At 42.4% G+C, this 24,724-nt stretch overlaps 1 protein-coding gene across 1 annotated transcript; it reads right to left on the minus strand.

The window, feature by feature from the left end:
* On the minus strand, window positions 1–23,628 carry E2F5 (E2F transcription factor 5). Its single transcript, XM_038390651.2, has 9 exons — window positions 23,320–23,628; window positions 13,706–13,815; window positions 12,675–12,836; window positions 9,201–9,244; window positions 5,764–5,828; window positions 3,875–4,142; window positions 2,993–3,193; window positions 2,490–2,534; window positions 1–766 (listed from the first exon to the last, which is right to left on the minus strand). Exons 1-9 carry the CDS (start codon window positions 23,491–23,493, stop codon window positions 657–659), a joined length of 1,179 nt encoding a protein of 392 aa, XP_038246579.1. The 5' UTR covers window positions 23,494–23,628; the 3' UTR covers window positions 1–656.
* Window positions 23,629–24,724: the final 1,096 nt, after the last annotated feature.

Here is a 24,724-nt window from a genome sequence, read left to right on the forward strand (position 1 = left end):
CTCTGTTTGTACAGTTTTATTAAAAAAATCTTGTTAATATACAAGCATTGGCACACTTTAATACAAACTACAAACAGACTTTTCCTATAATCTAGGAAAGTGGAATGTCAGAAGTTAAAATGTGAGAAACTTAAAGTGCTAAAACAGAAGGCACTTCACAAAATTGGTTCACTGAAACAATTTAACATAACCCATTTAATGTCCTTCACTTCAAAATTTGGCAGTGAACTTTTTAAAAATTGCAGTGAAAGGTTAAAAACATACAGAAAGCTTCTTGGCAGTAAAGCTTCAGAAAGAAAATTCTGCTAAGTGACAAGCCTGGGTCTTTTTCTTTTCTTTTCTTTTTTTTTTTTTAAGTGACCGGAAGGCTGCAAGAAAAATGGGAGGGGAGAGGAGGAGAACTTGGGATCTCAAAGCTGAGTTACATTAATGTAACTTGTAAAAAAAAATACCAGAGAACATTTTGATAAGAGCCCTTTCTTATGGTTTTGAATTTAAGGTGTTTTGTGAAGTAGGTAAGGAAGCAAAAGGAAATACACTCCCAGAGTCAGTGAATTAAGAGGTTATACATTCATTATTTAATACACTTAGGTTATGAAGAAGTCTAGAATGTTATAAAGTTAGAGGTAGATATGACAGTCTGGTTGCCACTGAATCTAATAATTTAGTATCTGCACATCAAAAAGATCACAGACTCCTTCATTATCATCCAGGTTAAAGTTGTAGTCATCTCCAGGAGTAGGAGAGAGTCGTAAGAGAGGAAAAACTGTAAAACAAAAACAGTTTTGTTAATCATAGAATCACAGAAATCTGTTATATTTGAAATTCTGCCTTGCAACATCCAATAAATTTCAAATCATTTCCAGCAAAAGGTAAATAAAAACGCTGATGTCCAGTGTCAGCAGTCCAAAATGTTACAACTTGCTTTGCTTTGGCAGTAGTTGTCTGCAAGCACTGGACTGTGCATTGGGGATCCTTGTGCAACTCCACCAAAATAAGGTTTAAAATGATTTAAATGCATAGATGCAATTTACTGACTACGCTTTAATGAATTTCCTTTGCTATCTTACCTGCAGCAAAGCCAGTGCTGTCTAACAGAGATTAGTCTCCTCTGCTGCAGCAAAGCAACACTTAAGCAGCCTTTGTGTTTGGTACCTAGCAGTGGATCTATTGTATTATATAGCCTCCATTATTGTAGTATCCATGTGCCTCACCGTCTTCAAATGTATTTTTCCTGTGAAGTAGGGGCATGCTATTATCCCTCTTTACAGACTGGAAACTAAGGCATGACAAGACTGAGGCCATGTCTACGCTATGCATGAAAGTCAATCTAAGCTACGCAATTTGAGTTATGTTAATAGTGTAACTCAAGTTGACGTAGCTTAGATCTACTTATCGTGGGGTCCACACTACATGATGTCTACTGGAGACGTTCTCCCATCGACTCCCCTTACTCTTCTCGAGCCGGTGGAGTACAGGAGTCGACAGGAGAGCAATCAGCGGTCGATTACTGACCACTGATACATCGATCGCTGCAGCATTAATCCTCCGGTAAGCGTAGACAAGCCCTAGGTGACTTGCCCAAACTCACACAGGAAGCCTGCAGCAGAGCAGGAAATTAAACCCAGGTGTCTCCAGGCTAGTACCCTGACCACTGAGTCATTCTCTTTCTCACTAACTGGATACTCAATTAGACCCTGAGCCTGCAAAAAATTGAACACTGGCATCATTTAATGCAAATGAGTATTATCACCGAATCTAAAGGTATTATACATGTATAACATTACTCACACATGTAAGTGCTCGCAGGATTTGGGCCTTAATATCTTGACAGTTACAGTCAGTTTGGAAGGGGAAACAGGTTAGTTATGGAAACTAGAAAAAGGGTGTAAAGGGAGAGCTGCAGCAGGAAAGAAGTGGGAGTGAAATACGTCATGCTTAAAATGGTGCTAGCACCTCATAGGCGCTGACTCTGGGTGCTCTGGGGCTGGAGCACACACGGAAAAACAATAGTAGGTGCTCAGCACCCACTGGCAGCCATGCCAGTCAGCTCCACCCCAGCACCTCCTGCCCACCTTCAGCTCTGCCAATCAGCTCCTCCCACCCGCTGGGGATCAGCTGTTCAGCAGCATGCAGGAGACACTGGGGGCAGGAGGCAGAGTGGGGGCAGGGCACGTTCAGGGAAGAGGATTTGGGGGGGAAGGGTGGAGTGGGGGCAAAGCAGGGGTCAAGCACCCCTGGGGAAATGAGGAAGCTAGGGCCTGTTTGGCAGCTGTTTTAATATCAGATATTTGTAATGAAGTTTGGAATCAGATTTGAACAAACATCTAGGAAAGTGGTGAATTCAGATATGAATGACATTTGCCTGCAATAGCAGAGGACTAGACTCAGTGAGTCAGGAGATCCCTTCCAGTCCTACGTTCCTATGAATGAATCACATTCTTAAAATATAACTCTGCTTATTAAAAATAGGAATGCTAAATGCTTACCATCTGAAGACATCAATTCGTCAATGATATCACTACTAATATTTCCTGTTAAACACAAAAGCACTTGTTTGTGAAAGTCAGCCCAGGTTCTATGCATTAAACAGCTATTGAAATGGAGAGTGTTAGCTGCTAGGCTGCTACATTTATAACTTAATGCTTGCAAGAGCAGTAGAGATAGTCAACCAGACCAGTATCCTACTGGACTAAAAATAATAAAACCCCTTAACTTTTCCTTCTGGACAGTTTCTGGTGCTATTCTTAGGTTATACAAACATTTATAACTACTAAGGGAACGTAAGCAATGTACCAGAATGGAGCATCTTTATGAGGGATGCACTTTACCCCAAACCAGACAGAAACCACAGCCAAAATGGTGAAAAGAAAAGAGCTGCAGGCGGGAGAAGGGAAAGGCTGCAGACAAGACAAACTGCTGGCCTCTTCTCCCCTGGGAAATCTGCTTCTAGCTTTGTCAGGAAGGGTTAAACTAAAGAGAGTCTGCCTACCTGTGGGCTCATCCATCTTTGCTATATCAAATGAGTTTGGCTTGAGAATACAATTAACATCCAAGGGAAGTAAGGCCTGATAGTCATTTGAGCTAGCAGTAGTTTGTGTTGTATCTGTTGCAAGGCTCGTATACAGCAAGGAGTCCGGAAGGCTAGAGTAAGGAGTTGCTGGAGTTGTGTTGTTCTCTTGCATACTGTTGTCTACAATGGCAGAAAAGTACATATTACAAAGTTTGTTATGGTGAACTATATGCACACACACCCGTATCTGGCTAAGTCGTACTTGTAGAACATGGCCGGTATTTGAGATGTCATCTCCTTTCAAAAACCAGGCACAGGTCTCAAGGCCCTTCAGAGATTTGGTTCACAATGTCTGTAGTATGTTGCTAAACAGCATTTGATTATCTATTAGTGATAAAAACAAATTCAGGTAATCTCCCTTGCTGAGCTTGCTTTTCACATACAACTGCCTTTTGCAACAAAGCAGGGACTGTCCTAGTACAATTTTGTCAAAGATAAATGTTAAATGTTCAAGCTTTACATTCCAGTAGAGGTTTGAAGCCTTTTTCAGACACCACACGCAATCACCTTGAGGAACAGCCCAGAACCCTGTTGTGGGCTGGTTCCTGGATCACTTCTGAGGCGTTTCTGGTATAGGATGATAAATTGCAAGTGGAACAATCCATTTCAACAGAAGTCTGAACATAGAACAGGAAGAGGATAGTAACGTCCCCCTGCAACGTCCTGCCAGCTGACAGTAACTCCATTGGGGTCAGGTCTCAGGCTGGCAGCTGCTACATTATGCTAACAGTTGATTCCCTTTCTCTACCCGATCTCTAAACAAATCTCTTTGGGGGTAAGGGGAACAAACCAGGGACCCACCTGATGGTGTATCTGTAACTGGGGTATGTGGTAAATGCTGCTCCTGGTTAATGTCATGCTGCTCTGATGGATTCTCAGTAGATGCAGTAGGTTTTGGGGGAGTCAGTGGAGTTGCAGGTTGAGATGGGGGCTGTGTAAGGTCTTCAGGTGGAGGAACTGGAAACACAACAGGCGTGGAGGAACTTGATTCTTTATTAATAAGCAGCACGTGGATAGGTCCTGAACTACTCTTTAGACTGATCTGGTATTTCTTTTGTCCGTTTTGTCCCTTTAAAGATGGCAGATTGAAACAACAGTTACAATTCCTTGTGACTAACAATTAAGCCAAATAACCGCATGCAACAATTGCCGTAGAAAGTAATGGAAATGCATAATTGCCTAGGTAGAAAACTTTTATTTAAGAATAAAATTCTCAAGGTGCTATTGCAAGGTGACATACAATTTTCTAGTCATAAGACCACATTAAGACAGTTTTATGCAAAGTTAACTAACCTCACATATCACAGAAAAAGATTTAAAACCAACACACCCCATAACCGATAAAATTACAACCCTTCTATAGGTTTCAGAGTAGCAGCCGTGTTAGTCTGTATTCGCAAAAAGAAAAGGAGTACCCGTGGCACCTTAGAGACTAACAAATTTATTAGAGCATAAGCTTTCGTGAGCTACAGCTCACTTCATCGGATGCATTTATTAACCCTTCTATATTCTCACATAATTAAAAACTGACATATGGCACTCTAGTACAGAATTCTGTGCAATGCTCATGTAACTGAATTCAAGCTTAGCTGTGAATCACAGCAGGATTCCCACTAAAAACTGACCACTGGGACATACAGTAGCCTCTTTAAAATAATTTTCTCATCTGCAAAATTGTCTTAATTAGAACTAACTGTCCCACCATAGCCAAATCCCTCTGATTCAGTGAACACTGGAAAATTAGTGTTAATGGGGACAATTTCCCTGCAGAATAGTCAACATAAAGCCTTCATGTTAAAGAGTTAGTTCTTGTGATTCAATCTGGCGTGTGCAGTGCTACTACCATTGGCTAGTTCATGGGATTAAGTCATTATCTTTCTATTTTGGGAAAAGGCGAGATATTTCAGTCATGGAGACAACTCTAATACAAGTTATCTGTGTCTACCAGTACAAAGGAGAGTCTCACTAGATTAGCACTGCAGTTCATCTTGTGGCATTTTTTATAACCTCATTGTTTAGTTATGGTGCTTTGACTCATTCCTTGCTCAAATTAAAATATGAAACGCATCAAATGGAATCACTATCCTCCTACTACTGCACAAAAAATGTTTGCCACTCTTTCCCCACCTATGTAGGCAGCATGAAAAACTGAAAAGCATTGTATCACAGAAATTGAAGACAGCAGAAGGTAAAAAACATGAAGCCAAATAGATTGTCTTAATCCATTGTTCTTGGTCAAAGCAAGTTTGATCTATTATTCTCTGATCCTCTGTTTTTCTATCGCTTCCTCTGTTGTTCTCTCTGGATCTGATTTGGGTTTCCAAATTCCTTGGCCCAGCAGGGGTTGGGAAGAGAGGAGCTTGCCACTGAAAGACCACCATTGACAGACTCTGAAGGAAGCACCACTGCTTTTTGCCTGGAGGGAAACAGCAGCTATTGGGCTTTTGCAAGCGGAAGAGAGAAGGAAGAAGGGGAAAACCAAAAGTATCTTGTTTTAACTGAAAGGTCCAATCACTTTTACTCTGTCTGGATGTGCAAAAATGCTGTTTACCCAATATCAGTCCACATCCAATTAGGTGAATCCTAATTTTTTCCTCCCACACAGACAAAGAGACAAACCTTGCTAGCTGCAACACAAGCACCTTAGCCCTCCCTCACCACACATATGTAAGCAAACAGTTTGTACATACCATTTCAGGTATAGGTACTTCTAATTGCGTACCACAAGGTGCTTGAATTGCTAGAAGTGTGTCTCCTGGTGAAGTAGTAATTTAAGAAAATGTTAACCATATGCAATTTTACACATTCTGGGGTTGTGTACACTCAAATGGAATATAGTTCTTCTCTAATGCCACTTCAGCATTAGTTTGATACAAATCTTCAGGAACAAATTATAACATGAATGAGAGCAAAGCTTGAGGAAAAGCTGTCCATCTTTGTATTCATAACCATGATATCCAAGGACTTAGCTTTATATGTCCCCAGAACTCCAGCCTCTGTAGATGTACAATTTGGGTGTAGTTATCTTGCACAGTGCACTTGGACACCACTGTTCTTTCTGTAACTTACTGACTCTTTGAAATACCAGGGGAAAGTCACTTCACTTCTCTGTGCCTCAGTTTCCCACCTATGAAATTAGGATAATGCTGCTTTCTCTCACAGTATATTGCGAGCTAGAATGAGGTTTACAGTGAGAGAAGTGCTAAGTGTTTCCATATTTTATAATTAGTGAACTCTTGTAATAACCTTTTTTTATTTTTTGGGTTAAACTCTATAGTAAATACAAGTACATGGTAACAGAGAACATTATCTTGAAGTTCTTCCTCAGACAAAACTAGAAAAGTTAAAAAAATAAAAAGGCATTTTATGTAACCTTTGTTTTCTAAACTTTGGGCCACATTGTCCCCTCTTGTAGAAAAACCAGGAGGAGACCCTGGGAGGGAAATCTCTGCTAGAGATCTTTGCAGAGAGTCTCCCACATCCTCCAGTGGGGGAGAGGTCCCAGTTTTTCACCACCCCCAAATCGCATGGAATAGGAGGAGTCCATGAAAAGAGTGGAGCCATCTGTGCAGATGTTATGTGCTTATTCCCCAGCTCTTGGCTTCACCTATCCCCAGCAGCATGGCTCCACTGGAACTGTACTGTTAGGGATTCCCCCTGGCTGCAGCTGTCCCCAGAAAATATATGGAAGCCTGGGCCTGAGTTGTCTTTTCTGTGGAACCTCTGGTGGATCAGACCAACATGTCCTGCCCTGCCCCCTGAATCTCCTACCTCAGAACTTGGACAGGTCCTGCAGAGCCTACATTAGGAAAAACAATGCCCTGGGGGCAACCAAGCCCCATGACCCCAAGCTTCCATGACTGCAGATGGAAAAGACACCCAATAGCTCATGGCGCTTCTGTCAAAGTATGTAGTTTCAAAGTATCATGTAGCTATGTATTGTAAGTTCCATTTCTTATAAACATGATTACACTTGCAAACATTTTCTAAATTTAAAGTAACTATGGGAAAAAAAAACAGGGGTCTAATGTTATAGTGAGGTTTATGTAATAAAATAATAAATACAAATAATGATTCTCATGTTGTAAGAGCTTTGCTCAATAGCAGGAATATGGAATCCCTGATTCTAGATCTTCATTAAATAGCCATTTTGTATTGTAGGATACGTGTTTTTGGCGAGGGGCTGGGGTGAGAGGTATTTGAAAAGATCCCTTTTCTACAGGTTTCAAACAGCAAACAGCTTTCTTTCAAGTCTGATGGTTAATGCATGAGAACATAAGAATGGCCATGCTGGGTCAGATCAGTGGTCCATCTAGCCCACTATATTGTCTTCCAACAGTGGCTGGCGCCAGATGCTTGAGGGAATGAACAGAACAGCGCAATTATTGAGTGCTTCATCCCCCTGTCGTCTAGTCCAAGCTTCTGGCAGTCTGAGGAATAGGGACACCCAGAGCATGGGGTTGCGTCTCTGATCTTGGCTAATAACCATTGAGGGACCTATCCTCCATGAATTTACCTAATTCTTTTTTTAACCCAGTTATAATTTTCGCCTTTACAACATCCGCTGGCAATGAGTTCCAGAGGTTGCTTGTGCAAGGTGTAAAGAAGTACTTCCTTACGTTTCTTTCAAACATGCTGTCTGTTAATTTCATTGGGAGACTTCTGATTCTTGTGTTACATGAAGGAGTAAATAACACTTTTCTTCACTTTTTCCACACCATTCATGATTTTATAGCCCTCTATCACATCCCCTCCTTTGCTGTCGCTTGTCTAAGATGAACAATCCCAGACTTTTTAATCTCTCCTCCTATGGAAGCCGTTCCATACCCTTAATCGTTTTTGTTGTCCTTCTCTGTACTTTTTCCAATTCTAATATATCTTTTTTAGAGACAGGGCAACCAGAACTGCACACAATATTCACAGTGTGGGAATACCATGGATTTATATAGCAGTATTATGATATTTTCTATCCCTTTCCTAATATTCAGTCAGCTTTTATTGACTGCCACTGCACACTGAGTGGAGGTTTTCAGAGAACTACTCATAGTGACTCCAAGATCTTTTTCTTGTGTGGTAACAGCTAATTTACATCTTATCATTTTGTATGTATAGTTGGGATTATGTTTTCCAACGTGCATTACTTTGCATTTCATTTGTCATTTTGTTGCCCAGTCACCTACTTTTAGTGAGATCCCTTTGTAACATTTTGCAGTCAGCTTTGGACTTAACTATCTGAATATATATATATATTTTATCATCTGCAAACTTTGCCACCTCACTCTTTACCCCTTTTTCCAGATCATTTATAAATATGTTGAACAGCGCTGGTCCCAGGACAGATTCTGGAGACGGGGCTGTTTATCTTTCTTCACAGTGAAAACTATTTATGCCTACCCTATCTGTTAACCATACTGATCCACAAAAGGACCTTGCCGCTTATCCCATGGCTCCCTACTTTGCCTTTGGTGAAGGACCTTGTCAAAAGCTTTGTGAAAGTCCAAGTATGCTATATTCACTGGGTCACCCTTGTCCACATGCTTGTTGACCCCCTCAAAGAATTCTAATACATTGGTGAGGCATGATTTCCCTTTACAAAAACCATGTTGACTCTTCCCCAATATATCGTGTTCATCGTATGTGTCTGATAATTCTGTTCTTTACTATTGTTTCAACCAATTTGCTGGGTACTAAAGTTAGGTTTACTGGCCTGTAATTGCCAGGATCACCTCTGGAGCCTTTTTTAAAAATTGGTGTTACATTAGATATCCACCAGTCATCTGGTACAGAAGTTGATTTAAGCGATAGGCTACATGACAGTTAGTAGTTCTGCAACTTCATTTCTGAGTTCCTTCAGAACTCTTGAGTGAATACCATCTGGTCCTGGTGACTTATTACTGCTTAATGTATCACTTTGTTCCAAAACCTCCTCTACTGACACCTCAATCTGGAACAGTTACTCAGATCTGTCACCTAAAAAGAATGGCTCAAATATCGGAATCTCCCTCACATCCTTTGCAGTGAAGACAAATACAAAGAATTAATTAATTTCTCCACTATGGCCTTGTCTTCCCTGGTTAAACCACCTGCTCCAAACATCTTACAGAAACACAGTCTAGCAGAAACTTACCATTGAAGCAATTACAGATGTCTTCATGAGTGACATATGAAAATGTGATTTATGTCAAGGAAATTTTAAAGAAGTAAGAAGCTAAGATTTCTGCCTAAGGAATGTGAAGTTGATATTTAGTGCCGTTTACAAAAGAAGTTTGTGTTCCTACAATGTGTTGTTTAGGTGAGGTCTACACTTTAAATTTTTACTGTTATAGCTAATGTTGGTCAAGAGTGGGATCTGTTACTGACATAACAGTGGCAAAAGCCCTTAAGGTGGATGCAGCTATACAAATGCAGAATTTTGTCATTACCACCTATGTGCACATTATAAATGCTTTGCCAATATAGCATACGAGTATAACTAGACCAGCAAAGCCTTTCAAGCATAGTTTTGGCCTTAGACTACTATTAGAAAGTTTCCAAAATGTTATTTAAATGTATTTCACACATACTACCACCATTTCCTTTTTACTTATAAGTCTGGTTAATATCATATCACTACGATACAGGATGTCAAAAGCCATCGTGGATCAGCACGAATTCTGGATGAATCCAGGATGAATTCTGCCAGTGACAACATACTCATCAAAGAACTAGATGCAGCCTACAGAATAGGTGAGGCAAGCGGCTTGGAAAAGAAACATCATCCTGTGTTTGGACTGGATTTAACTCATAGTTATGGGAATTTCTCTATTAAAAATCCTTATGTTCAAGGTTTTACCTGTCAACCATAAAAATACACAGGTCAGCACTGGAGCTTAGAAAAAGTATTGTTCACTTTACTGAAAAAAAAAAATTGGCTGCTGTAAGTATAGTTAAGAGAAATCAACAGAACAAAAAGCTATGAGATGTTTTACTGTTTCTGTGTAAAAACTACAGCAAAACCAAGACATTGTCATTATCAAGAGAGAGAAAACTGGTTCCCAGATCCATGTTATGTAAGTTTTACTTCTAAAATAATTCAGAACCAAAATGATTTAGTTTTAATGATTTTGTCTGATGGAATTTGGTGCAGTCAAATGATAGTTGCTAACTCTGCCACCATTAACATATAAATTATTTTGTAACAAATGTAAGCCACTAAAATGTAATTTAAAAAATTTAAACCACCAAATAGGAACCTTTTGATGTTGAGAAGCAGGACAGAGAGCTCTGAATATATCTTAATGCAAGGGCATGGCAGGGCTTCCAAAGGTGTAAAACAAATTCTATTTTAAAAATCTCTGTGTACACCCATATCCTCATACACTTACAACAACTTTGAAAGCATCTGCTTTCCCTTTCACTTTTAAATGGGTCCTAGTCAAAACTCCACCTGCAAAATAACATTTTGGGTTTAATCCTGTAATCCCACCACATTCAACTAATAATTATTTCAAACTGAGTACTGCACATGGTGGTTTTTTAAGGACTGGACTTCCCTGAGAGACCATTCGCAGCTAGAGAGACAGTGCCATATATTTATATAAACTATTTTGAAGTTTCATGCAATACGTTCTTAGTCAATGTTTCAACTAGGTTATAACTAATCACTGTAGTTTTCGTTTCAAATCTACCCTTTTTCAAATGTAAAAGCTGTTTTCTGAAAGTCATTTTATCTGTAACATTTAGAAGCAGAGGCCAGGCACTCCGGGTTTTGTTTTGCTTACTAGGTATTCAGCTTACAGTATCACACAAGACAAAACTGAGACCTACATTGCTTTAGATATTTAATTATATTCCAATTACTAAATTATTTTGTTAACAAGGTTTGGTACACTACTCATTATTAGACCTTCTCTGGTGGCTTAGGGTGCCCAATCCCACTCCATTCCCAGTACTCTCAGCAAACTGACTCCACTCAGAGCTTTGCAAAACTGGACCAAACTGTGCCTTCACAATCGATAATTCATTTCAGAATGGATTGTTGCACATGCTAGTCTACACTGGCAATGGTAAAGCGCTGCTGTGGGAAATTTAATTATTCCATGGGAAATTTAAAATTTCACTACTCATTTGGGCCTCAATTCAGCATAGCACTTAAACACATTTAATTGCTTTGCTGATTAGGGACCTTACCTGTTATGTTATCTGTATTGACTGGATTCACTTCAGAACAGCTGTAGTCTATCAGGTTAATGATCTGTCCATTTAAGCAGGCCCCCCGACGTGATAAAAATCATTGATTGGATTGGAGTGGTTTCTATTAAACAATCATAATACAGTGTTAAGTGCTTTAGAACTACTTCTAGTAGCAGCCATGTTAGTCTGTATCTGCAAAAAGAAAAGGAGGACTTGTGGCACTTTAGAGACTAACAAATTAATTTGAGCATAAGCTTTTGTGAGCTACAGCTAACTTCACGAAAGCTTAAGCTCAAATAAATTTGTTAGTCTCTAAGGTGCCACAAGTACTCCTTTTCATTTTATAGATAAGAGTGCACCTTCCCCCTCCAAAGTCTCTAATAACCTATTTTGTTCAATATCCTCTAAGGGCTTGTCTACAGTAGCACTTTACAGCGCTGCAACTTTCTCCCTCAGAGGTGTTAAAAAACACCCCCTCCCCCGAGTGCAGCACTGTAAAACACCAGTGTAGACAGTGCTCCAGTGCTGGTAGCCACACTCCCAGCTCTGGTAGCTATGCCCCTCGCGGAGGCGGGCTTTTTTAGAGCGCTGAGAGAGCTCTCTCCCAGCACTCTGCCACGATTATACAAGCTATATTAAAGCGCTGCCACAGCAGCACTTTACCACTGCCAGTGTAGACTAGCCCTAAAAATGCTAAATGTGGTTACAAAGTAATGAGCAAACATAGTTTAAACAATATACTTATTACCTGTTTACACACAGGATAATTTCAGTTAAAGCTAAATGTCTGGATTTTCTGCATTAAAAATTACCATTGTGTAAATTTCTGATGGATTATTTCCAGATTACCATTGATACAATCACAAAGGTTAAAACTTGAAAAGACCTATTAAACCAGTAGTTTTCAACCTTTTTTCATCTGCAGACCCCTAAAAAATTTTGAATGAAGGTGGGATCTCTTTGGAAATCTGTGGAGCCCCAAGGATCCATGGACTACAGGTTGAAAACCACTGTATTAGACCATCCACTGCCTCTTTCTGCCAATACAAGATTGTTCCCTACAGTATATCTTCCAGCGCTTTGTCTAGCTTGGTTTTAAAATGCCACAAGCAAAGTTTCTTCTACTCCTTTAGATCTCACCGTGTATTCCACAGCCTAATTAATCTCGCTATTGTCTCATAGCACTTGCTTCACAAGGCAAGTTAATTTCGCTACCAGTGTAAAAGAAAACTGAAATCATATTTTAACAGAAAAATGCTTGAGACCAATTCCATTTCTTCTAGAGTTAGTAAACCCCCTTAGGTCACCTAGTTCAAGTATCTTCTCACTTCTAGAGCAGGTCATATTATGTGACCAACCTTTTAATATATGACTGGTGCTTCTTTAATTCTATTTCACGAATGCACACAATGTACGTCCCAAAGGATATTGATTGTTTGTGGAGTCATCCATAACATTTTTGATGCTTTGCTGCAGCCACAATTTTTGCTGATCCAGCTCTTTTTCTTTTAGTTCCAAATCTTCAATTTCTGCTTCAAGATGCCTCAGTCTGTCTATGACTTCTTTCGTATTGCAGCCAGCACCTACACCTCTTTTAAAAGGTACAATATTTTATGCAGTCACAATATGTGTAATGATAATGTAAAAAAACTAGAGAGAGAGAGTTTGAAGCATAGGTATTGCTTTTTTTTTAAACCCACCATATTAATTATATTATGAAATACTAAGAGGTAGTAAAATCCCTGCTTTTCTTTTTTAAGTAGAAAAATATTGAAAAAAGGTTTTAAATGTGGGGCCAACATTAGGATTCCCGTCACTGTTTCCATTTTCAAGGCAGGTGGTGTTTTCTGTGTCAGGACTGTGTACCCAGCTCAATTCCCCCTAGTTAGCTCCTCACTGGAGCGATGGAAGAATGGAACATGTTTTCTTATAGGCCGAATCTTAGGCTAGCACACTGCCTGCCTGGTCCTTAGCACTGCTCTGTTCAACTCTACCACACACATCAGAGCCACATCCCCAATCCCTGTCCAAACTCTTCTTGAAGTTCAAAGATTTATTTCTTTTGAGTAGCAAGTTATAAAGTTATGTTATATAAATTTTAGTGCCCATGAAAATGGCCAGATTCACTTTTCAGGATTGTCAATCTAGACACAGTACAATATGAAAAACAGCAATGCTAAATTGCCCCTCAAATATGCTGAAAACCTCAGACTTCACAGTTCAGAGTACTTCAGTCTCTAGCACCATTCAGTTCTTGGCCTCTCTGAAAACAAGGATGCCAGTTGCAGTGAGGACACCTGGTCATTAGGAATTGGATTGAGACCACTGACATATTCTACATAGGCTACCATGGATTACATAATGAATTTTAATTATTGTTGAATATAGCCAAGGAGAAAGGAATTAGGCCAACTTTTCCCCCTTGAGAATGTGAAAACTTGCAGAATTGACACTTCTTACTTCCATTGGATGCTGTTTTTTGACTTTTTCTCAATTAAATCTATGCCTTCCAAAACATTGGTGATGTCATAGATTCTTCTTTTTTGTCTCACAGCAAGAGTATCAGCAGCCTGTTAAAAGAACAGAGATAAGTGTCAGCAATCTGCACACCAAGGCAAAAGGCTGGCCCATTGGGCTGCTCACCTGAAGCTCAGCAAGCTTCCTGGGTGCTACAGACTCTAGGTCCCTGATTTCACAACCTACAGGTCACGACCCTAAACTGGGTCACCAGAACACATCAAAGAGTTGCAGGGATTGCTAGGCTCCTCTCCTTGCTCCCTGTGTTGTGATCTGATACACAGGTTTGCAACACCACTTAGGTTTGGCCTAGCAACCCTTCCGTAATGACAATGGTGAGCAAGCTGGGCGCTACGACCCCATGAGCCAGGTCACAATGTCACTCACACAAATACCCACCCCCACTCCCAAAGCAGGGTGGCCATGCTAAACCTGAGCCGTACTTTGACGCTGCTGTATGTAACACCCAGAGCAGGGAGCCAAGCCCAGCAAGCTACAAGGACAGGAGCGGAGAGGGAACAGTTGGTGTCATGTTCTCCAATAAATATTGGCCTCCCAAAGTGCATCCTGCTCTGCAACTGAGCAGCACCCCATCTTCCACTCCTGTCTGCCCCACGAAGCTTGCCCTCACCCAATGTACCCTCTCACTCAGCCAGGTGACTTCCCCTCTGTCATGCTACCTATACCCCAACTAATTCCTTCCTTCATTCCCCCCACTTTACCGCCAGGACCTCAAATTCCCCCTACCCCTTTATCATCTGCTGTCTATGGGTAATGCATGGGGCTATGTTTTTGGGGGCACTATAGGCTCGCCGCCCCTCCCCCACACTGCTTTGACCACATATCCTTCCCCCCTATACCCCACATCCCTCTGCCCCCTCCCACAAAATTCCTTCCCCAGGTTCCCCTCCACCTCCGACATGGGCCATATGTGGGGACAGTGTGTTTTGGGGGGGGGAATATCTTGGTTTACCCCCCACCCCCAGTTGCTGGTTGAGGGGATTTCCAGCTATTCACATCTGGCTGGAGCATCTGGAATCTTAGCTCCGAGCTCCTCTGTCCCCGTACGACATCCCCCCACCCCCCAGAGGGGGGCGGCCTCTGGGTTGCAACAAATCATTGAAGTTTACAAATGGTCCTGAACTCAAAAAGATTGAGAAACACTGCTCTAGACATAATTCTGAAGGGAAAGGGTTCACTATTCAACACTCACAGACACCCAATTACACATTTTTAAGGCCCTTAGTTTTCAGTTTTTACCAATTTTTAATAAAAAACAATTCCCAGTTTTTACAAAAGCTATTATTCAGTTTTTACAGATTTTTAACCCAAATTTTGGACCACTTACGTTCATGAAAAGTACTGATTATGTTAAACACATCTACCTAATGGACTGGATTTTCTTATGTTAATAATAAAATAGTCTGACTGTAAAAGCAAAGCTGTCTGTTAAAGTAAGTCAACGTAGTGGAAGATACACACATGTACATGAATGCGTGTGTGTATGTACAGTTAATGTACAGCTAATGAAATGAGCCAGCATTAAACTGCTTTTACTTTCAATACTATTATCTTTCTATTTGTTGCTTTTTCTTTCCTTCCATCCCCCAATATTAACTGCTAATATTTACCTAAAAAACGGACTGATTTTTTGTACTAGTTTTCACCCATTTTTTAAATTTTTGTAACAAACACTGATAAATTCCTGAGAAACATTAAACAAAATACAAACCACAAACAAAAGGCCTTGCACACTCTGCACCACTGTCCTTCAAGATCAGAGTCCCTGGCTAAGTCCAGCCAAACTCCATACAAAAATGGCATGCAGGGCTCTACAAACCATGCTCAGAGAATCCGCCAGTTCCTTCAACATAGGGGCCAGTTCTTCCGTAGCCATCTGGGTATATGCCACGCAGGAAAGAGTACAAAGGTGCTGTGCATGTCCCAAATATTAAATAGCCAATCCCTCTCCTTCCCCCCCCCCATTAAAAAAAAAGTCTGAAAATTTCTTTTTGGAAGGTGGAGAATGAGAATATGGAAGGAGTAGGGCAGTATCTCTCTGCAACAATAACCAACTAAACCCTCAGAGTAGAGGAGGCTAGAAAGAAGTCTACCTCCTCTGGTGACTCTGAAAAACTAATCCAGTTCTATCCTGGATTAACTCACATTCGCCTTTAGAACCACACATCACGGATAGTTAAAGCCTCAATAACCAGGGGTAGTCTAGCCAAAAGATTTTCAGTGCATCTTGTGTGATGAAAAATGGAGCAGCTACCTTCTGTTAATATATTTCTGGATCCCACCATTGGACCTTCTCTCCAAATCATTGATGACACACTTATAGAGTGACAAAGCAGATTGATTCTTCATGTGTTCCATTAGAAATATAGAAATCATAAGACATAACGGAGTGTAGCAACTTTATAATTAAGAATGCCTTTAATACAGACCCTTGTATTAAGAATGTAACACACAATTAGAATTGGGAGTAGAAGTGATTTTACTTTTATATAGCGTGTTCCATACTAAAGCTATCTAAACACATAGAAAGAAATGAGATAGAAACATAGCACAGCAATTTAATGGACAAATGTGGAAGTCATTACACCCTTAGCAATAGCTCATGGCTTTGGACAATTGAAATGTTTCACTAGAGAACAGAAATGTTGATTAAGTCTCCAAAATTATCCCCAACCTTTTTCAAAAGGCTTAGTAAGCTTAACTTCTACCTGGATATCCAGCAAAGATAGATAGAAAGAATCTCATTTTAAGAGGTGGGGCAGGGGCGGGTCCTCATGGAAGAGGTGGAGTGGGAGCGGGGCCAGGGGCAGCGGGGTGTCAGTGATGCGGCCCTCGGGCCAATATATTAGTCTTCATGCGGCCCTCCTGGTAACTTGAGATCCCTGCCTTAACCTATATCTGAGCTATTGAAGTCCTCAAATCGTGGTTTAAAGACTTCAAGGTGCAGAGAATCCTCCAGCAAATGACCCAGGCCCAACACTGCAGAGGAAGGCGAAAAACCCCCAGGACCTCTGCCAATCCACTCTGGAGGAAAATTCCCTCCCAACCCCAAACATGGAGATCAGCTAAACCCTGAGCATGTGGGCAAGACTCACCAGCCAGATACCCAGGAAAGAATTCTCTGTAGTAACTCAGATCCCATCCATCTAACATCCCATCACAGGCCATTGGGCATATTTATGGCTAATAGTCAAAGATCAATTAATTGCCAAAATTAGGCTATCCCATCATACCATCCCCTCCATAAATTTATCAAGCTTAGCCTTTAAGCCAGATATGTCTTTGCCCCCACTGCTCCCCTTCCTCTGGAAGGCTGTTCCAGAACTTCACTCCTTTGTTGGTTAAAAACCTTTGTCTAATTTCAAGTCTAAACTTCCTGATGGCCAGTTTATATCCATTTGTTCTTATGTCCACATTGGTACTGATCTTAAATAATTCCTCTCCCTTCCTGGTATTTATCCCTCTGAGAGCAATCAATTTTCCCCTTAACCTTCTTTTGGTTAGGCTAAACAAGCCAAGCTCTTTGAGTCTCCTTTCAGAAGACAGGTTTTCCATTCCTCGGATCATCCTAGTAGCCCTTCTCTGTACCTGTTCCAGTTTGAATTCTTCCTTCTTAAACATGGAGACCAGAACTGCACACAATATTCCAGATGAAGTCTCACCAGTGCCTTGTATAACGGTACTAACACCTCCTTATCTCTACTGGAAATACCTTGCCTGATGCATCTCAAGACTGCATTAGCTTTTTTCACAGCCATCCTTACTTATATGATCATACACTATTTTTTCACAGGACCTCTGCCTCATTCAGTGCAGAGGATGGACTGTGCTCACTTAATGAGCAGCTATTCGATATTCTGTTTTCTCCTTGTTGTTCAATGTGTGCCCTATGCCTTATTTACTGCACAATATTCAAACCCTGCTCTAAAGCCAGAATTAATTTCCTCACAGGTTGTTCTATGGCATTCATCATAATATCCAACTGCTTCATAGATTCCTAGGCCAGAAGGGACCATTGTGACCATCTAGTCTGAACTCCTGTGTAACAGAGGCTAGAGAACTTCCCCACAACATTCCTAGAGCAGATCTTTTAGAAAAACATCCACTCTTGATTTAAAAGTGGTCAGCGAGGGAGGATCCACCACAACTCTTTAGTAAGTTGTCCCAGTGGTTAATCATTCTCAATGTTAAAGATTTCAGACTTATTTCCAGTCTGAATTTGTTAAGCTTCAGCTTCCAGCCATTGGATCCTTTCTCTGCTAAACTGAAGAGCCCATAATTAAATATGTTCCCCATGTAGGTACTTATAGACTGTAATCAAGTCACCCCTTAAGCTTCTCTCTCCGTTAAGCTAAACTGATTGAGCTCATTGAGTCTATTACTATATAATTTTCTAATCCTTGAAGCATCTCACAGCTCTTCTCTGAACCCTCTCCAATTTATCAATATTATTTAACTAATGTTTACAACTCCTTGTAAAGTGGGGCTGTTGGTGCATGGGGGAAGGGGGTATTATCTCTATTTACAGATGAGGACCTGAGGCACAGAAAGCATGTCTACACTACAATCAGGTGGTGTGATTGCAGCACCTGCAGATATACCAAAGCATAGGCAACTTCACCCACTAGCTCTGCCCAGCCAGGACCCTGGGTACATACTCTAGTGACCACTGCTGAGTCTCCACTGCTATTATTACTCAAGCTAGCTTTGATGTAGCTAGATGAAAGTTAGATCAGGTATGTACACATATGCTGCAATTATACCTCTCAAATTGCAGTGTAGACATACCTAATGAGATTAAGGTCAAAAGTAGCCACTAATTTTGGGTGCCAAATTTAACACATCTAAGACTGATTTTTCAGAGTACTTAGCAGTATATAGCACTTTCTAGGTTCAAAGCACAGTTCCCATTGACTTCAGTTGCAGCTGTGTGTGCTCAGCTCTTCTGCAAATCAGACCCCAGAGTCTCATGTCAGGAAACCAGAAAATGAGGAACACACAATTAGCAACGACCTGTGAAAAGTATGGTTTAGGTGACTCAACTAGCATCACATATGAACTCAATGGCAGAGGCAGGGCTAGAATCCAATTCTCCAAGGCAGTGTTCAGCTGCCTTAACCATGGGACCATCCTATCGCTCCTGAAATCCCCTGCCTCATTCATAACACACCTTCCAACTTCCACACCAAATAAGGATAGGCGGTTCACAAGACAATGTCTCTCTAAGATGTGAAACCCCTGGCTTATAAAGATACCTGCTACTGGAACTAAAATTGATGAGCCACCTGCCTACAGAAATTCTGTAACTCCCTGAAAATGTAGCTATGGTATGCAACTTGGTTTCTACTTTTCTTAATAGAGACATGTGTAACTGCTTTACAGCAGATACTGGGCTAAACAGATGTTCAGTTTGACTGGTCATGAAAGTACTCAACATTTATTCAGTACAGACTGTGCTTTAATAAAGTTTACTACAATCTTCTACTCATACTTAACAGCTCAGCAAACAAAATGTGTAAGAAAACAGTTTTTGACTTAAACCTAGAAAACCTGCCATGATGGAGTGAAAGTAGTAGTAAGATTTAAACCCGAGCCTTAATTTTCATTCTTCACTCAAATTTTCTTTGTTTTTCTGGGTAAAAATAGACAAAACTTTAAATATCAATCATCACTACTACTACACTACCATGACCCTGAAAGAGACAACATGAAAAAGTGGACAACAGACAGACAACTCAGGACTTGTCTACACATGGAGTTATTCAGGATATCTACTGTGGAAGAATTCCATGTGTGGACACATTTATTCAGGAATAAGAGTGTCCACACATGGAGTTATGCCAAAACAGTTATTCTGCTTTAAATTCATAATCTACCTTATTCCAGAATGAGAGTCAGACATACTAAATAAATTAACCCTAATACTTTTGGGGAGCCATTATGGGCCATAATGTAATATATTACAGTGTTCAAAACAAATCTCCATTTGCTCCATCATCTTTGGAACCATCATTACTGACTTTTATACTTTCCATTTATCAAACTGTTTCAGAGGATATCAAAGTTCATGACAGATAATAAAGTAAACTTCACAGCAGTCCCTGAGGCAGGGATGTTCGATGCTTATTTTACAGACAAAAAAGTTAAAGCACAAAAAGGCTTACTGACTTGTCCAGTATCACATAGGAAGTCTGCGGTACAATCTGGGACAGTCCCAATATCTTCCGGCTACCCTCCAAATGTCCTTTGAAAAGTTTCATTTTCAAGTCAGACCCACCACTTTAGTCATTAGCGTTTCTAATCTATACCAATGCTGATGCACAATACTAAACACTAAGTACATTTTCTCCACCATAAAACTCCAGAAAGAACAGTTGATGTTTATTATTAATTATATGGGAGCACAAAATTTTCAAGCTAACCTCTACTGTATTTTGCACTAAAAACAGTACATGAGATGTCAGTCAATTGGCGAAAATTAATTTTCATTGTACATGTTATTTCCTAATTAGAGAAAAGGTGGGTACGGTAATTTTTTTTTATTGGACCAATTTCTGTTGGTGAAAGTTCCTGAAGGAGAGCTCTGCATAGCTTGAAAGCTTATCTCTTTCACCAACAGAAGTTGGTCCAATAAAAGATATTACCTCACTGACCTTGTCTCTCTAATATCCTGGAGCCAACATGGCTACAACAGCATAGCAAATAAATTATGTAATAAGGACAGTTTGGGCAAAATTATCCATCCTTTTTCACAAGATTCATCTGTAGGTAATATGAATTTTCCATCTTCAATAGTTCTTGGGTGTCCACCTGACTGTAGGGATAAATCCTGCTTCCACTAAAATTCTGTTACTGACTTCAGTAGAATCAAGATTTGATGTCTGAACATCCTGCTTTTTCCTTCTGTGAAGATTTTCTTCAGTAAGTAGTCTCCAAGCTACTTCAAACTAGGGTGAAAAGATGTCCTGATTTTATAGGGACAGTCCCGATTCTGGGGTCTTTTTCTTATTACCCCCCCACCCCGTGTCCCGATTTTTCACACTTGCTGTCTGGTCACCCTACTTCAAACACTAAACAGTTTAAAAGACTTGAGCAAGCACAACCTCTTGACCAGCAAAGCATCACGCAACATACAACGTCTGATACAGTTAAATCAAGGATCTCTGACAAACTCCAAATATGAGATCTCTGGCAACAGTTGGATGCATCTGATTGGGTATCAAGACAACTACTTTATGTCACACCATTTCAAAATCACTTCAATTTGGGCTGCTCATAATTTATAGTTTGAACAAGTGCTGAAATGAGTTAAAGGGATACTATCAACTTTGAAACTGAATATTTTTAAGTTTCTGACTGAGCTCCATTGAAATAGTATGTCCTGAAAAGTTTTGTTTTGTATTATTTAAAAGTCCTTTTGTTCATTAAAATTACCTGTTTTTCTGCTGCCCTATTGACATTTAAGGGTCTTTTCAACAAGGGAAAATCTGTTTATATAGGGAGATAGTGAAAGTGACAATACACGTTGTTATCAAATGCACAATGTGAGTAAACCAGAAGGAAAAAATGTTCACTAAACTGTTTCAGTTAAGGTAATCTTGGATATTACTTTAAAAAAAAGTTAATACATTTTGAAATGAATTAGCTGGAAGTCACCTGATTTTCTTCTGTGCAAATGCAAAAACCAAAAGATAGTCATTTTCTATCAGCAAAATCAGAGTTTGCAAGTACAACATAATATTAAAATGTATCACACTACATTCCCGAATTTCCAATGGAGGATGTAATGTACAGAATAGGATCTTCCTTTTACACAAAAATTTTCTAGTATCTCTGTCAGTCATAGGTAGAAAACAGGCAAGGAAATTTTAGTCCTTCTTCAGTTCCTGAAGAAAGGATGCCAATAACTGCTTTTCTGAGGTTTCTGTGAACATATGTGTAAGTTACACAAGTTCTGAATTCTATAATCCGCACTCGCTGATTAAATTTCAGCCATCCCACAAGTGCTTCTATTAAAATAACTCCAAAACAAATGAGATACACAAACTGCCTTTTTTCTAAAAATGAAAGTTAGAAGCACTAGTAATGCATAAACATAAACCCAGAGTGGCCAGAACTCTACAACACAACCCAAATTATGGAGACTAGCGATCCAGTTCTTCATGATCTGGCAGGCAGCCTCAGCATGCCCTCTTGAACTAAGTTGGGGCTACACCTTATGTAGAGATCTGTCTCCATGAGTGCTCACCCAAGGGTAAGGTGCCTACAATCTGTTCCATTCTGTACCTATTAAGAGAGCCTTTTGGTCTCTTGGAAAGTTGAAACCTCTTGGCTCGTCAAAAAATGACCATCCAATCCCTGAAATAAACAGTGCAACAGAGAAAGCCTTACAAGTACAGACCAGCACAAGCCTTATACCAGTGGTCCCCAAACTGTAGGGCATGGCCGCACCCCTAGCAGGGCACTGAAGAATGTTCGGGGGGCATGGGTTGGGCCAGCCCCCACTGGGGTCAGGGAGGGAATACCACACTTCCAGCCCTGTCTACCCCCCAGACCACCTCCGCCCCTAGCCTCACTCCTCCCCCAACCCTGTTCAGTCCCCAGTCTTCTCTGCCTCCAGACACAGATACACTATTATAGGTGCTTTTACTCTCTGCTTGGTTCTCAGACAGAAAAGGTTCTCTTTTGTAACCTGGGCTGGCCTCGGTCACAACTGATTCATGCCACTGGTTGGGGCTCCACAGACCCTGGCAACTTACAAGCCAGCCCCATTACACTGCAGCGGAACTGCAAAAGAAGAAAACACTTGCTCTGACCGGACTCCACACTCCCTTGGGAGAGGATCCTGCTCATGTGCCAGTCCCTGCCAACTACAACCCTTTGGCACTTTGACTGAGAAAGGAGCCTGAATACAGCTTTTAGTTTCTCTCTGGGGGAAAGTTACAGTTTGTATAGAACTATGGGAAACAGAGCATGAGAAAGAAGCCTGTCTATTCAAACACACACCACTTTCAGTTCCAGAGCCCCCCCTTGCCTTTTCCCATATTCAACCCCCTACACAGACAGTAGCTCCAGACTCCCCATCCCAAAACACATTACACCCTCCAGTGACGTCAGCTCCACACCCACCCCACCACTAAGCCACCTCCACTGCAAAGACCACCCAGATCCACCACACACAGGGAGACCCCCCCTCACAAACAGGGTCCTCCCCCAGAGATACTCCTCCTTACAGGTGTGCCCACCCAGGCAGGGACAAGCAACCACTCCGTCACAGTCACCCACACTCCCCCGCACGCTACACGGGTCCGGCCACCCCTCCTCAGCCCCTTCACCACCCCGCCCCTCTCCTCAGGACCTCCGGGCAGGTCAGCCCCTCACATTCCCATGGAGAACACGCCGGCCGCCCCCATCAGCCCCGTCCAGATCCCAGCCTCGTCCAGGAACCCCCATGCAGACCGCAACCCCTCAGGGGCTTTCCTCCAGATCCGACCACCCCCTGCCCAGGCAGACCCGGCCCTGCCCCGCGCACCCACCGCTTTCAGGTCCAGCACGCCGTCCTTGGCCTCCTGCAGCAGCGACACGAACTTGGTGGTGAGGAGCCCCAGGCTCTTCTCGTGCCGGCTGCTGCTGCCGCTGCCGCCTGCCGCCGGGCCCCCCGCGCTGCTGCTGCTGCTGCTGCTGCTCACCGCCTCGGCCAGAGCGGCCATGCTGCTGCCCGCACTCCCGCGAGCGGGGCTGCCCCGGCGGCAGCAGTGGCTGCGGCACCACGTGTCCCGGGAGGCCCCGGCCACAACAATCCGAGCCCTGCAGGAGCCGGGGGGAGGGGAGGGGGGGGGGAACGTGCGAGGAAGTGACGCTCCGCACCGCTGTTGCTGGGAGACGGGCTGTTGGGGGCGGGGCTTCGGGCGCCCCACGGCAGGAGAGGGCGGGGCGGGAAGGCGGCTCCCGGGAGCGCTGTGGCCGCGGAGCGTGAGCCAGCCGCCCCCCGGCCCCGGCGCGCGCAGGGATGGGGCCTCCGGCGTAGGCAGGGCTCCCCGCGGGTGGGGGCGTAGCACGCGGCGCTGAGCGGGGCGGGTGCTGCCGATGCAAACCGTGTATGTGCTGGTGGTTCTCGCTTCAAGCCGCGCCGCACCGCTGGTGGGGAGCGAGAGCGTGAATGTCTCGTTTGAACTCACCCAGCAAACGCCCCCGTCCCCGTCCCCTGCCTGGGGTTGGTCCTCGGCCCCGCCCAGCGAGGGGGAGCCCAGGGGTTCCTCTGTGGGGTGTGATTTTTTTCGTGGCAGACAGTGAGTGGAAGCCGGGACGCCCGCCCTGTCCCCTCCCGCCAAGCCGAGGCAGAGCCCTGGGACCCGCGGGCGGGGCCCCGCTAGGCGGTTAGGAAGGCACAGCCTACCCCTGCCTACGGTACCTGTCGCCCAAAACATTCAGATTCGTCTCTAGCCTAGCTAAGCGCGCAGGGAGACCACCTCCCCCAACGGCATGAAGCTGTGGTTGGCCTAAGGTGCCACGAGTCCTCCTTTTCTTTTTTTGCGGATACAGACTAACACGGCTGCTACCGTGAAAACTGCAAATGCAGATACTGTTGACCCTAATAGTCATCTAGCAGCTTACCCCTCTGGTCATAATTGTGGACTGTGGTGCCCAAGGTCACACAGACCAAAGCCATGCCGGCCTCCCCCTTAAAAACACTTGGTGTATTTTTAAACGCTTTTTTCTGTTTGTCCAGCTTTGCAAGAATGCTTAGCATCTCTCCCTTCTTGGTGTAATTGACCATGCTGGCTCCATCCAGGGAATGCACTGCTGCATGGAGTAGACAGGTGGTATTAGGTCTTCTGGGCCTGTGTGGAGAAGAGGCTGTGCACACACAACTATGGACCAGCCATAGAAATGGGGACATCTACAAACACATTGTACAGGGCATGCAGGCAAAGGGTACGA

The sequence above is a fragment of the Dermochelys coriacea genome, chromosome 2 (assembly GCF_009764565.3).
Source record: "Dermochelys coriacea isolate rDerCor1 chromosome 2, rDerCor1.pri.v4, whole genome shotgun sequence".
NCBI classification, from domain to species: Eukaryota; Metazoa; Chordata; order Testudines; family Dermochelyidae; genus Dermochelys; species Dermochelys coriacea.